This window comes from Perca fluviatilis, chromosome 16 (genome assembly GCF_010015445.1).
Source record: "Perca fluviatilis chromosome 16, GENO_Pfluv_1.0, whole genome shotgun sequence".
NCBI classification, from domain to species: domain Eukaryota; kingdom Metazoa; phylum Chordata; class Actinopteri; order Perciformes; family Percidae; genus Perca; species Perca fluviatilis.
Window position 1 is genome coordinate 8353048 of NC_053127.1, and position 15242 is coordinate 8368289.

Consider the following 15242-nt stretch of genomic DNA (forward strand, 5'->3'; position numbering starts at 1 on the left):
GTATCGTGAGACGTGTAACGTATCGTGAGTTACCCTGTGATTCCCAACCAGAGATGTAAGTGGGTGTCAGTGGGTTTTTTGACCAATGGAAAAGCCGTGTCAAACGTAGTGGAGTAAAAAGTAGGCTACAGTATTTCCCTCTGTGGAGTACTAAGTAGCCTACTGTATGAAGTAGCAGAAACTGGAAATACTCAAAGTAGGCTGCCTCAAAATTGTACTTAGTTACTTTCCACGGCTGCCTGCTAGTAGCCTAATACATGATCTTTAACATGAAGTAGCCCATAAATAGGCTATACGTTGCGTTCAATCTTATCACCACTCATTTCTCCGCCTCTCTCGCTCTCTCTCTCTCTCTCTTTTTTTTTTTTTTTCTCTCTCTCTCTCTCTCTCTCTCTCTCTCTCTCTCTCTGTGGGTGGAGGCTGACAGCCGATGCCTTTTCTGTGTTGAGGATGGAGGAAAGAGGGAATTAGTGGCTATTTTTCAGTCGGTTTTCGCAGAGAGAGCGACTTGATAATCCCAACCTAAAACCCTCAGCAGGGACATTTTTTTTTTCTTTTCTTCCATGGGACCAGAACGGCTTTAAGAATGACTCGGGGAGAGAATCTGCTGCACAAGGTATGGATGCACCTTTCCTTCCTTTTCCTGATAGCTTGTTAAATGTAATCATATTATATAGGGGGAGGGGGTGGAGTTACATAACAGTGAACGCCGAATCAGAGATTAATTAAGAATGATTAAGAAAACACGCACGTATGAATATTAATTATAGATGGCTGGGGTTGTTTTTCTTCTTCTTCTTCTTCTTCCTGTTGACACTGTGGAGGGAACAGCAGCCGGTTAGAGGAAGGAATGGAAGGTGTTGAAGAGAGAGAAAATGTTCCGGCTGTAGGAGCCTGCAGGCCCGCGGCCTCACCTCCCCGCAGGAGGACCCCCACAAACGAGCCGTACTGCTTACTGACATTTAAAAATAAAAATAGATTAAGCTATTGTTATTATTATCTAGATCACCTCCGTCTCCATGACAACGGGAAATATCTTGCTCTCGCTTTCTGCACCTGATCTCAGCATCCCACATTATCTAGCCGAGCTTTGCTCTAAAATAATAATAAAACAAAAAGTTAGTATGCTTATGATATTCAGGGAAATCTCAAAAAAACGCAGGTGGCTTTTCTTTCGACAGGCCAATAAAGCCAGTCACTGTGTTAGCTAGTCATCCTCCAACCAGCTAATTCAGGTTCATATTAAAAAGAAAAGTGGCCTATATATCAGATATAAGCAGCCTCATCACAATTTTCGTGTTTGGTTCATTCGCACCAACATTTCTGTCCCCATGAATATTTTCTTTGAAAATGTGTCATATAGGCCAATATGTAGCTATATAAAAAAAAGATACATTTATAGATTAAGGTCTTCTTTATCACATAGAATTAAATGCACATAAAAAAAACACTTTTTTTTCTCCTTGCTGGATATTACCATGTTTACCATGTAATATTACCATGCCCCCCAGTCCACTTCTACAAGAACTATAAGCCATCAAATTATAAAATGCTCAAAGTATCATTTAACGGGCCATTTTAAACTTTCTACTAAATATGTATTAGGAATAACTATAGTTATGTTTTGCCATTTTCATCATTTACTGTACATGTCCCTAAAGTAACTTTCCTCCCTGATAGTTTGTAGTTTCTCGCCTTACCAAACAAAACAGAAAGCTGCAATTCCATTGGGACCATTTTCAGGAAGTGACATCATTTGTTTGGGAGGTCACTCAAAGGAGCAAAGTGGGTGAGCGTAGACTTTCACTTATGTCTTTTGTGTTTAACATGTAACATCACGTTGCATGATGTTAATCTGTTTGTAATATTCTTAAAGTTACAACCTGTTAGGCTAAATTCGGAAGAAAATTGGTCCGATCAAAACAATTTCAAAACGTATTTGATGTAGTTGTAAAAGTTTATGTGTCAAAGATTACCTAGCCAAATTTGGATCACTCACAGAACTATGGTTTTAATTAGCTGTAGGTAGGGTTGTGAAGATCCAGGATTTAGCCAAAAAATTTGAACATCAACAACTTCTCAGTCCCTCCCCCCTTTCCTGTTAAAGCCCAAAATGGTCTCCTAAGCCCCTCCCCCCACAAGGGAGAATGAATGCGTGTGCATGAGTAGTGATTGACATGCAGTTAGACACCCCCACCCTGGCCCTGATTGGTGCATCTGAACAGGGAGCTGTGGATTTTTGCAAATCGCACTACAGGCTGTAGGTGGTGTCAGAGGAGCTAGGTTTATTTTTAAATGACCTGCTTCATGTAGTTCTCCTGGAACATAGGGTCAGTTTCAGCAAATATGACAGAAAGTTAGTTTTTATAAGTCTTACCGACTGCACCTTTAATATTGTATGTGGCATTTTCTTTTGCGTGGTGCAAATGTTCCACCAAAACAAGTTCCTTCTCGAGATTATTTAGCAGAGCCACTGTCGCTGCGTCCAGAGTTTAGCACCGCCCAAGACGATTGTGATTGGTTTAAGAAAATGCAACCAACCCAGAGCGTTTGTCTCTCCTATCCAGGAATGTGTGTGTGGTGTAGCCAGACCTTACTCCACAGCGCTGTGGAGTAAGGTCTGGCCTGGCGTGACTGCAAAATGCTCAATCCGAGAAGAAATGCCCACAGCCCGTCAGGACTTCTGTACAGTTGTAATATCACAACTAAACTATATACAGGTAGAAAGTGCCCTTACAGTCATTCCCTGGCTGCAGTGACGGTGCAGAGACTAGTCCGAATCCGGAAGATCCTAAAACACTGACCAATCAGAGCAGACTGGACTTTTCAGACAGAGGGTGAATACAGGTATATTCAGACAGACAGTATGAGGAAAATAAAGCCCAAACCAAAATACAAGTATGAACCTGAAAATGAGGTTAATATGGGGCCTTAAAAAAACCATCCTGTGAGAGTTGACTACAGAATTAGTAACAAATAAAACTGCTGTTGATTATATTGGCTTTTATAGTTTCTTTACTGTCGGTACCATCATAACAAACATGCTCTAAGCAAACGTGTATAATTATGTGTCTATTCCCAGATCTGTTAGAGCTAAAATATATATATTTCAAAAAACAGACAAAAAAAACAGATGTTACATGAATGACACAAAGCAGATACGAGTACATTGTTCCTCCTCAGGCCTCTGAAACGAGATGAAACAGACAAATGTTACCCAACGCTGCGTGGCCTCATCCAGTACATTCCTGCTATTTTGTGAGCACTTGGGTAGACTGAGCTGTGCGTTGCCATGGAAACCAATGCTGCTCATGCTCACAATATTCTCCTGTGAATGGAGAGCAGACCAGCTTCAACACAACACATTTGTGCCAGTGGTTAAAATAAAAAATACACTGATGGGGGGGCTTAGGCAATGTGGATAGTGAAGGAGATTTGCAGAGGCATCACATAACTATTATACTGTATTTCACATAGTTGTTGGATTTATTTTATTATTTTATTACTTATTTTTCCACTGGCGTGGTCCGACTGGACTGAGCACGTTCTGACATGCACATGTAACAGGTGTGATCTTGCTTTGTGTTATGGAGAGACACCACAGGCCAATATTCCCAATTGAGTGGTTTTATTTTGGTAATAGACTAACAGTTTGGTCACTTGACTGCTCTGGACACCAGAGGTGTTCTCACGACCCATTCATACATTACATACAGCTATGAAAAGTGAAGCACTGTAATTCGTATCTATTCAATGTCTTTATTGCTGTATGGCCCACATCGACTGCTGCTGTAGAAGAACGCTGTGGACAGCGAACACAGCGCTTTTAAGCCGGGAAGCGGAGCAGTGGGGGCAGGTCCGAACACCACCCCCCCCTTTTTCTGCCGAGTGTCCGCGCTATTCTCCGACATGCACTCTTAACAATGCAGCCCTATTTCTGATACCGTGGGGGGCAGAAATGTTGCCGTGGGGGGGCCGCCACGGTCAAATCAACATAGAGGAAATGCTGAAGACTTTCACCAAGGAAACGCATGTTTATTCTCCGTTAGTTTTTTAATCCAAACCACGAGTATTTCCTAAAACTAGTATTTTGGTGCCTAAACTTAACTGTTGTGGCAGCATGACGGTCGCTTTTTGTCGGCTAAACTCAACTAGCAACGGTGTCACCACCCGATGTGAGTCGAGTGCAGACGGCAAACGTTTTAGCTATCTGTGATTGTTTGATGTCTAACGTTAGCTCAAAACGCCATTCAAGTGACAGCCTTTGTTGTGTTTGATTGCTAACTTGTAGCCTGCAGTGAACGAACTTCGTTATGTAGGTCCATTTTATCGGATTGACATTACAGAAGTCTCTCGTTAGCAGGTTCTTGTCGGCTACTTCAGCCTCTAATGAAAATGTGATGCCTCACGCTAAATAATAAATTACTGCTATGTAATGTACCTATCTCATTATTCTGTGGCTAACAGCAAAACAGATCTGTGTGAAGTCGCAAAGTGACGCATGCGCAACTCACATCTGCACTCGACTCACACCGGGTAGTGACAACGGCCTCTGAAACGACAGCTCACGTAGCTCTGGCGTCAGGTGGCCAGCCAGCAGTCGCCTTATTGCCGTGTATACATTTTCGTACCATATTATACAAACCCGTTCAAGAGAAGGCGCTGCAGGCACACACACAGCTCATGGCTAATTTAGCTAACAACATAGGCTACATGACGCTGTTCTTAGAACAGAAATGAATATGTCATCCATATTTAACTTCCTCTGGGTACGTACAATATACGTCAACATAATGAACAAAAATGAACAATATCTTAAAATAATATGTGTTATAAACATGATTTACAGCTTACACGAGCAATTTATACTTGGCCTACAGTGCTTGGGTACAAGTACTCTCTAAATCAAACCCTGAAACAACATCACAGCAATTGAGCTATTTACTTATTACCACCATGTTTCTTCTCTTAAAGGCTTGAATCCACCTAGAAACCACATGGAGCAGGATGTGGAGAGCCCCTCCATCATCAAACAGCCGAAGTTGCCAAAGCAGGCCCGTGAGGACCTGCCTAAACAGCTGGCAGAAAGGGACCGGGCAAAGAAGATCCAGCGGTACGTCCGGAAAGACGGGAAGTGCAACGTCCATCACGGGAATGTTACGGAGAAGTACCGCTATCTGACGGACATTTTCACCACGCTGGTAGATCTCAAATGGGGGCTCAACCTGTTCATATTTGTATTGGTGTACACCGTGACGTGGCTCTTCTTCGGCTTCATGTGGTGGCTTATTGCATACCTTCGGGGGGATCTGGAACATTTATCAGACAACACATGGACTCCATGTGTCAATAACCTTAATGGGTTTGTAACAGCTTTTCTGTTCTCCATTGAGACAGAGACCACCATCGGTTATGGGTACAGAGTCATCACGGACAAATGTCCAGAGGGGATCCTTCTGCTTTTAATTCAGTCGGTGCTGGGATCTATCGTCAACGCCTTCATGGTGGGTTGCATGTTTGTTAAGATCTCACAGCCCAAGAAGCGAGCCGAGACACTTGTGTTTTCCACCAACGCGGTCATCTCAATGAGAGATGGACGGCTGTGCCTGATGTTCAGAGTCGGAGACCTCCGAAACTCGCACATCGTAGAGGCTTCGATCAGGGCCAAGCTTATCAAGTCGAAGCAGACCAAGGAAGGGGAGTTCATCCCTTTGAACCAGACGGACATAAATGTGGGTTACAACACGGGAGATGACAGGCTCTTCCTGGTGTCACCGCTCATTATCTGCCATGAGATAAACCAGGACAGCCCCTTCTGGGAGATCTCACAAGCCCACCTGGCCAAGGACGAGCTGGAGATTGTTGTGATTCTGGAGGGGATGGTGGAGGCCACAGGTGAGTCATCAGATGTTGTATTCGTGATGATATTATGCATTGATTAGAATAATGTGTGCAGCAATTGTTATTCAGTGGTTTTTATAGTGTTGCACAGTACGTTTCATCCCACATGAACGCTCATATACAACCCATATCAGTAAGTCATACTGTCTTTTTTTCAATTCAATTTTATTTATAGTGTCGAATTATAACAGACATTGTCTCAGGACATCATAATTATGATAATAATGACGACACTCTATAATTTACAGAGACCCAACTATTCCCCAAAAGAGCAAGCATTTGGTGCGACAGCAGCGAGGAAGAACTTCTTTTCAACAGACAGAAACCTTGAACAGAACCTGACTCTTGGTGGGCGGCCATCTGCCGAGACAGTTTTTATTTTATTTTATATTTTTAGCAATGCCAGTGGTATGGCTCGAGGAATGACAGTGTCGATCTGTCAGTTGATCCACCACTTTAAAATCTCAACAACTATTAGATGAATTGCCATGAAACTCTATACAGACTATAGCCGCTTTCCGACCAAGTATTTACAGGAACGTAGTTATAGGAACAGTCCAATTCTAAACAGATCTACTAACTACTCTCCCCGAAAACCGGTTTTTCCATTTGCATTCGCACTGGCCAAGTGGCCATAGGGACTGATAGGAGGGGTAAGAGAGTGACGCAAGCACGGCAACGGTCTTTATAGCGTTAAAATCAGAAAACAAATACACCCAAAAAAAAGTATGAACTAAATACTAAAATCTAATGTATCCCAAAGAGAAATGGGTATCTCTCTCTCCTCCCCCTCTGCCTGCTGCGCTGTGTGTGTGTGTGTGTGTGTGTGTGTGTGTGTGTGTGTGTGTGTGTGTGTGTGTGTGTGTGTGTGTGTGTGTGTGTGTGTGTGTGTGTGTGTGAGACGGCCAGCCAGCTTGTGGAGTTTAACTCTGAAAAGACAGTTAACCACAGGTTCCCGTTAATCTTATGATGGACATGTGTTGTGATATTTAAACCAACGATCTGGTGAAATAAAAGCCTCTTATTTATGAGAGCGGTGTGAGAGACCACCAGCTGACATCGGGGTCTCTGAGCGTGACTGGCCGAGCAACGAGCCAGCGGCCGGGGCAGGCGCCTGCTGGCTGTCGCCTCACTTCATGACGCTTCTCACCTCCGAAAACTTTGAAGCAAATTGTCAATTCGGCATCAATTTTCGCAAGACTGCCTATATTCGAAATGTTAACAGTTCATTTCTCGCCTAAAACGTTGTCAGAAGTGAATTTAGTGACGAATAAGATGGCGAAAACTGTTAAAATTGTCCCGTTGTTGGTCTGTGTCTGTACCAAAAACCCGACCCTCGTTGACCTAGGTCCCTATGCTGTAAAGGGAACAGCGAAAAGACTCTGCCCTGAAGTAGGAGCTGAAAGAGTTACAGGAACTGCGGCCAGAGGAACTTAAAAATCCCCAAATTGGTCCAGTCGGAACAAGAGAAAAATGTTCTAGGAACTGCAAAAATCCCTCCGGTCGGAAAGCGGCTATTGATTGTCCACAGAGGATGAATCCTACTGACTTTGGTGACCAGAGGATGACTATGTACTTGTGGTCATCCTCTGACATTTCCTGTAGCACCACCATGAGGTTCACACTTGTAATTTTAATATTTCAACAACTATTGGATTGATTGTAATCGGGGATCATTGACTATTGATGATCATTTCCAGGATAATCGTGGCGTTGTGTTCTCTTCGGGAAACGTTATTCATTGTAAATATTTACAAAGAATATATTTATGGCATTTCCTATCTAACTGGGATGTTTTTGGACCAATTGGTGGGATTGCTATAGACGAAGTACACACGGTGATACACTGGTTAGAGCAAATGAGGTTTAACCATGTAGCCAGCTAATTTAAGTAGCTCACGTTACTGTATTGTGTGAACAGTTAACTTCATTTAATATTGTATGAGGCGTTTTCTTTTGCGGGGTGCAAATGTTCCACCAAAGCAAGTCTCATCCCGAGACTATTTAGCAGAGCCACCGTTGCTGCGTCCAGAGCTTAGCGCCGCCCAAGACCATTGTGATTGGTTTAAAGAAATGCAAACAACCCACAATGTATCTGTGGTGTAGCCACACCTTAGTCCATAGTGCTGTGGAGTAAGGTCTGCTAATGCAAGACTAGATTGATTGCAATCTGCAACCTCACCACTAGATGCCACTTAATCCTACACACTGCTCCTTTCAATTTACAGCACATTCCACAACTTTTGATCCTTAAATGTTGCGTTGTGTCTCCAGGCATGACGTGCCAGGCGAGGAGTTCGTATATCGGCAGTGAGATCAAGTGGGGCTACCGCTTCACACCAGTCCTGACGCTGGAGGACGGCTTCTACGAGGTGGACTACAACAGCTTCCACGATATCTACGAAACTAACACACCCGCCTGCAGTGCCAAAGAGCTTGCTGATATGGCCAACCGCACCCGCTTGCCCCTCACCTGGTCACTGGCCAGTAAGCTGAGCCAGCAGGGGCTGCCAGAGGCGATGCAGGAGGATCCGGACACCAAGACCAGCCTGGACAACCAGGAGAGGATCCAGCAGACTGAGAGGAATGGGGACATTGCCAACCTAGAGAGCGAGTCCAAAGTGTGATAGAGGAAAGAAAGTGAGCAAGTTTTGGCTCCTTCTGAAAAAGTTGTGTGCTGTACGTCTGTACGTGTAACACACAAGCTTGCGGAGCACAGGGGAGAGTTTGAGGTACTAAAACGAGGACCAATGAGCACAGTAGACCAAGTATCCCTGCACCAAGAACTGTTTTTTTTCTCAGTGATTTCATAGTTACCCCAAAAAACAACAAAGCATCTAGACATGTGGCCCACCGCTGAACTGAAAGCCCTCTGCGGGAAGTGCATGTTTCAAATATAATGTGATGTCCTCCTGATGAGATTCCTATTATTTTTTCTATAAAAATATCCCTAGGGACATTTGCATAAGTATTTTTGTATATACTATAAAATGTTTTGAATTCTTTGTTTTGTTGTGGTGTGAATATTTGACGGATGTTTGATACTTATTCTTTTAGGTTAGTTCTGTATATTCTCTGACTTACTGTATGTATAAAGCTTTCATTATTTGGTTTTTCAGAAATATATTAGCATGTATTAACATTATCTGCAGTTAATTTATATTGTATTGTGTATATACTGTAGTGTCATAAGGAACACATTTATCTCAATGGATGCAAAAACTAGTTTAAACCAATAACAATTACTTTCCCATGATAAATGTTTGTTTAAGGTAGTACTACACTATTTCCTTTAAGAAGCCATGCCTTGCCGTTTACAGCTGGGTGACTTCAGACAATGGCCCTTTAAAAACTGCATCTGTTCACCATTTGCACATTGGAGGCCTCTGATGGAGAAAGTTAGTCGCTGTTTCAGTCTCCAGAAACCCCTTGCATTTCACCTAACAGTACCAGAAATAAATAAACAATAAATTGCATATTATGCACTTGATGAGACTTTTTCTAAGTGATTGTTGCATTTTAATTTTATTCAGTGGTGGAAGAAGCACTGAGATCCTTTACTTTCAAAATCCTGAAAAAAAGTCCAAAGTCCAAAGACGTTTTTTTCTAAATAATGTACTTAAATTATCAAAGTAAAAGTACCCGTTCTGCAGTGAAATATCTCCTGTGACTGATATTTTACGATATTATATGACCGTATTAGATTAGTGTGGATCAACAGAAGTACATTTCCAGAATAATTGCTTGACATCCTTGGCGTGGCTCATGCCTGATGTCCTTCACCTTCCGCTCTCTGCGTGTTGCCGTTCTTTAACTCCGTTCTCTTCAGGAAACAACAACAAACTTCGAGCTAGCAAGCTACACGCTGAAAATGGTAAGTTTTTAAGAAAATTTTGATCGTACAACAAGGCAGGCCTGCTTGGCTTTTTCAGGGAATGATTGTTGAGATTTACAAAGAATATGTTAACGGCATTTACTCTCTAACTGGGATGTTTTGGGACAGATTGATAAGAGATAAATGTGGCCGCCGTCGGTGTTTCCGGATCTTAGAGCCGCCCGAGACGATTCTGATTGGTTTAAAGAAATGCAAACAACCCAGAGCTTTTTTTTTCTCCTATCCCAGAATGTATCTGTGTTGTAGCTGGACCTTACTCCACAGCGCTGTGGAGATAGGTCTGGCAATGCAAAACTATGTTACCAATATATTCATTTCTACCCGGACCATAAACAGTTTATATATATTAATATATATTGTTTATTTATATTAAGCTTATTTATTTATTTACTTATCTAAGCTTGTGTTATTTTATTATATGAACAGTATGTATGAGAAGTTAAATAAAGCAATCTAAATGATTTAACACCCCTCATTTTGCAGGTAAACCATGACTGCCTACTGAGTATTTTAAGTATTTGTGTTCATGCTGGAGATAAAAAGAGGTCCAAAGCTTCCTGCCACAGAAGATCCACACGCCACTCAAGGAAAATGTAATTAAAGTATTAAAAGCAAAATGCAGAAAAACAAAAAACACAAAAAACCAAGACTCAAAATAATTAAAAAGACATTTAAACCAAATTAAAAGGAAGAGCAGAAAATTGCCACATTGGCTGAAGCTGGAACGTTGAAATGTTGATGTAGCGGAGTAGAAGTAGAAAGTTGCATGAAAAGAAAATACTCAAGTAAAGTTCAAGTACCTAGTAATTTGTCGGCTACTTAAGTACTTGAGTAACTGTACTTACTTGCATTCCAGCAGTGAGTAGGCTGCTACTGTATATGGGGAGAAAATGTGATTAAAGCCTTTTGTTGTGCCAGCTGTGCTACATCTGTAACATGTAATTGTCACATCGTTGTTTTTATTTCACTCAGTCTGCCTCTCGCTCCCTGTTTTTCAGCCACTCCTCACTTCCCCCAGGCCCATGTCATTCTCCTTCCATCCACCTGCTCACCTGTTCCACATTCCCCAAATTACCCCTCACAGTATTTCGGCTACACTAGTCTCGCTTTGCCAGACCTTCCTCCACAGCGCAGCCGAGGAGGGTCTGGCTAGTCCACACAGTATTCCGGGATGGGAGACAAACGTGCTCTGGTTTATTGGCATTTCTTTAAACCAATCACAATTGTCATGGGCGGTGCTAAACGCCAGAAGGAGCCATAGCGCCTCTGCAAAATAGCCTCGGGAAGGAACTTGTTTTGGTGGAACATGTGTACGTTCAAAAGTTGTTTTAGTCGTGCGAGAGAAAACTCCGATTGGACAGATAGTCTAGCTAGCTGTCTGGATTTACCCTCTTAGGAGATCTGAGATCTGAGGAGCAGTTAACCAGAGTCCTCAGAAATCCACCGGAGGTTAGAATTACAACACAAAGAAAGAGGAAGGAAATGGACATCTGCGAAAAGACATGCATTCGGAGGAATTTCCTGCAGCACCCGGGAAGTGGATCGTCGGCCGAAGACGCGTCCCATAGCTCTTAAATTGCATCCCCGACTCCTCCACTTGCCTCCCTTCCTCGCGTCTTAGGAAATCCTCGGAGGAGAGAGGCAACGAGCAAATGTGTTTAAGAGGAATGAGACGTCCTTTTCTTCTGAAGCGTCACATGATCTGTTGCTGTATGGGTGGAGTTAGCAACTCCTTCAGCTGCACGGCTTCTCGTATATCCTCGGCTATAGCTCCTCGATGATCCCGCCTCGATGCTCACTCCTTTTTTTTTTTATTTCTTTCTTTTTATTGACAAAAAAACAACAACATACAAAACTCTCGTAGGGGAAAGAGAATATACATGAGTAGATACAATATAAATGTTGTCAATGTACAAGAAAGACTTACCTACGCTAAAAAACAACCGATGCTCGCTCCTCTTTGTGCCTCGGGGCAGAAATAAGAGCTTTGAGACGGCCTTCACCGAGGAAGGACAGAACCACTCACGGTTCAGCCGAGGACCGAGGAGTCGAGGAGCTATCAAACAAGGGGCATGAGATGCAGCTATGGCTACACCAGCTTGCTTTCCAGTCATCTGAACCGGCTGCTGACCCGTTGTGCCCCTCTAGAATGTGTTTGCTTGTTGCTGATCATCACCCTAAAGTAAATTCCCCTTCATCCTACCTGCTTGCCTGGTGTGTATTTATCCCCTCTCCCACTGGCCAAAATACCATTAACATCTGGCTTTTGTCTGCATTTGAGTCCTCCTCCCTCTGTTTCCGGATTTCACCAGCTGTAACCAGTAACCAGAGGTGTAACGGTAAGTACATTTACTCTACAAGTACTGTACTTAAGTCCAATTTTGAAGTACTTGTACTTGAGTGGGACTGCCGATGTAAATTAGCCTAAGGCTAACTCTGGTGCAATGCATCAAATGGTCACATTTCTGTTTTAATTGCACATTGTCCCTTACAAATAAAATTGAAACAGGAACTGAGTAGCCTATTACCTTATGTTTAAAGGAGAAATGAAACTTACAGACATCTGAAACGTGAAGGAGGCTGAACTACACATTGCTTTTTTGTTACAGATTACAAGTCAAAGAGTTTGGGAGCCACTGGTTTAATACTTAACAATGTGTTGTTGTTTTTTTAAGATCATCATACATTTTAAAATGGAAAATATTGATCTGAAAAATAACTATTGCTGTCAGAAAAATATAGTGTCTGAAATGTAGTATAGTGTAAAAAAAAAATTTTGGGAAAAACTGGAGCAGTCAAAGTGTTGTTGCTCTCAGTCCATTTTACATTTCAAAAAACATATGAAGTTTATAAAAAAAATATGTTTTGTTATAACTATCCAACAGTTTATACTATAAACCAAGTTTGATGGATTGATTGAGTACAGCTGAAAAGATTAGTCGATTCATTGATTTCCAGCTTTATAAATGATCCGATTTGCTGCTGCTGCTTTGAATAATGTTAAAGTAAAGTTAATGTATTAGTAATAATGTTGAGGTCTGGGCTGTTGGTTGGAAAAAACAAATATTGTGAAGGTGTCACTTTGGGTAATTGTGACGCCATTTATTTTCACTAATTATACAAACCAAACAATCGATTGATTAATGGAGAAAATAATCAGCAGATTAATCCATAATGAAAATAATCATTTGTAATAGTTTTATAATGAGCTCCAGCTCAACCAACTCCAACAGTAAAGTCCTGCTTTTACATAATGCTGAGTAATAATAATCTAATGATAGAATATATAACAGTATAACAGTCACAGGGGACATTTTTATACTTTTAATACTTCTTCCTGACTATACTTAATACTGTACATACTGTACGTGACATGTTTACTGCAGGACCTTTACTTGTAACAGAGTATTTCTACAGTGTGGTATTAGTACTTTTACTGCAGTAAAGGATCTGAATACTTCTTCCAACACTGCGACCCCTGAAGAAGACCCCTGTCTCCAGGATGAACCCACCACCTCCCAACAGTCAGTAAAAAAACCATTTGTTTCATTTCTCTGTCGTCTTTATTTCACTCAAATGAAAAAAAAACAGTTAATATCATTTATATCATTTTCAGTCACTCGATCAAGTTTAACTTTTTGTTCTCTGTGGTCCATTTGAAGATTTGCACTTTAAAGTACAGTTTAGCCCAGTTCTTAACCTGTTTCGAGACCAGATAATAGGCTACCAGGATACATTCAAACATTCATTAAATTAAGAACAATTTGAACTAGATTTATCATTAATGGATGAAATGTTATGATATCATAAACACAAAATGTATACACTTGGGTTTAAACATTTAGATTTTTAAGTTAAAGTTAGTTTTTCATAAATCTTCTTTATGGGAGCTTTTGGTAGTTTTTTATATCACATTTCAGAATATGTTTTACATTTTCTTATTGTCAACAAATCCCATAAATACTTCCTGACTTCCCCACCCTGCCTGAGGCACCCTGCCCCAATTATAACAATATAATTATATTATAATTATACAGTATAAGAGCTGATGTTTTTTTGACTCTTTCTACTCATGGTGCACACAAGCTGCAAGAAGTGAGTTACACTGCCCCTCTGAACTGACTTTGTTTCACAGCGTTACCTCACATCCCGTTCACTGTTTAGGTTACTTCAGGGGGGTCAGCCCAATGTTCCCACAGCCCAGTGGTCCCACAGCCAAATGGTCCCACAGCCCTAAGTTCCCACAGCCCAATGTTCCCACAGCCCAGTGGTCCCACAGCCCTAAGTTCCCACAGCCCAATGGTCCCACAGCCAAATGGTCCCACAGCCCTAAGTTCCCACAGCCCAATGTTCCCACAGCTCTATGTTCCCACAGCCCTAAGTTCCCACAGCCCTATGTTCCCACAGCCCTATGTTCCCACAGCCCAATGGTCCCACAGCTCTAAGTTCCCACAGCCCTATGTTCCCACAGCCCAATGGTCCCACAGCTCTAAGTTCCCACAGCCCTATGTTCCCACAGCCCAATGTTCCCACAGCCCAATGTTCCCACAGCTCTAAGTTCTCACAGCCCAATGGTCCCACAGCTCTAAGTTCCCACAGCCCTAAGTTCCCACATTTCTAATATTTTTCTTAAAATTAGGCCCTATGTTCCCACAACCCTATGGTCCCAAAGCCCTATGTTCCCACATTTCTACGACAATTTAAAAATGATGTCTTGTGTTCCTACATTTCCCTTCAATTTAAGCCCTATCATCCCACAACATTTTTTGGGTTAGGGTTAGGGGGGATAAAACCCGATACAAATTTATGAAAAAGGAAATGTGGGAACATAGGGCCTAAAAAGTCTGCGGTCGACAGTAACGTTAGCTAGCTACACATCCCGGATAAAATTGTTCGTAAAAGTTGTTTTGGGGACAACGACATGGTTGGATAGCAAGCTTGTCTTGTTGTTAAACATACTGTCAAATTATTTTTTACTGATTGCCAACTGTACACAATGTTATTGACTTTGAATCTGGCTAGCAAAGCGTTAGCTTTCTGGCTCGTACCGTCAGCTGACCTGATGGGCTCTACGAGCAATGTCTCCGGTTGCTAAGGGTGGCGGTGGCAAGTCGTATCTAAGGTCCGTGCTATTCCCTGGAGCAGTGACCAACGTTTGCATTGCATAAGAACCTTATGGGATGGGAATGGTTGTTCCAAGTATTTGTCAAACCCTCAGGCGTAACCAGAGAACCGGAGCCTTAACGGCAGTTAGTTGTAATTCTTTGTGTTGTCCTTGGGCCTGGGGCCCAGACCCGAGGACAACACAACAGATTATGTACTTCCGTTTACTTTGTTGAGAATTGCTCTCTAAACCCTGTTTCTTGTAAAGTAAGTAAAGTTTATTTCTAGAACACAGTTCTAGACACAGTTTAAGCTGACCAAAATGCTGTACAAACACGAACTA

General features: G+C 42.0%; 1 protein-coding gene across 1 annotated transcript; it reads left to right on the plus strand.

Moving 5' to 3' along the window:
- The first annotated feature begins 410 nt into the window (after positions 1–410).
- On the plus strand, positions 411–9396 carry kcnj6 (potassium inwardly rectifying channel subfamily J member 6). The gene is made up of 3 exons (XM_039778636.1): positions 411–616; positions 4975–5895; positions 8176–9396. The coding sequence occupies exons 2-3, from the start codon at positions 4998–5000 to the stop codon at positions 8526–8528; spliced, it is 1251 nt and encodes a 416-aa protein (XP_039634570.1). The 5' UTR covers positions 411–616; positions 4975–4997; the 3' UTR covers positions 8529–9396.
- Positions 9397–15242: the final 5846 nt, after the last annotated feature.

Coding starts and splice junctions, on each gene's coding strand:
- kcnj6 (XM_039778636.1), top strand. CDS start 4,998: ATGGAGCAGGATGTGGAGAGCCCCTCCATCATCAAACAGCCGAAGTTG. Junction 5,896..8,175: donor GGGGATGGTGGAGGCCACAG/GTGAGTCATCAG, acceptor TTGTGTCTCCAG/GCATGACGTGCCAGGCGAGG.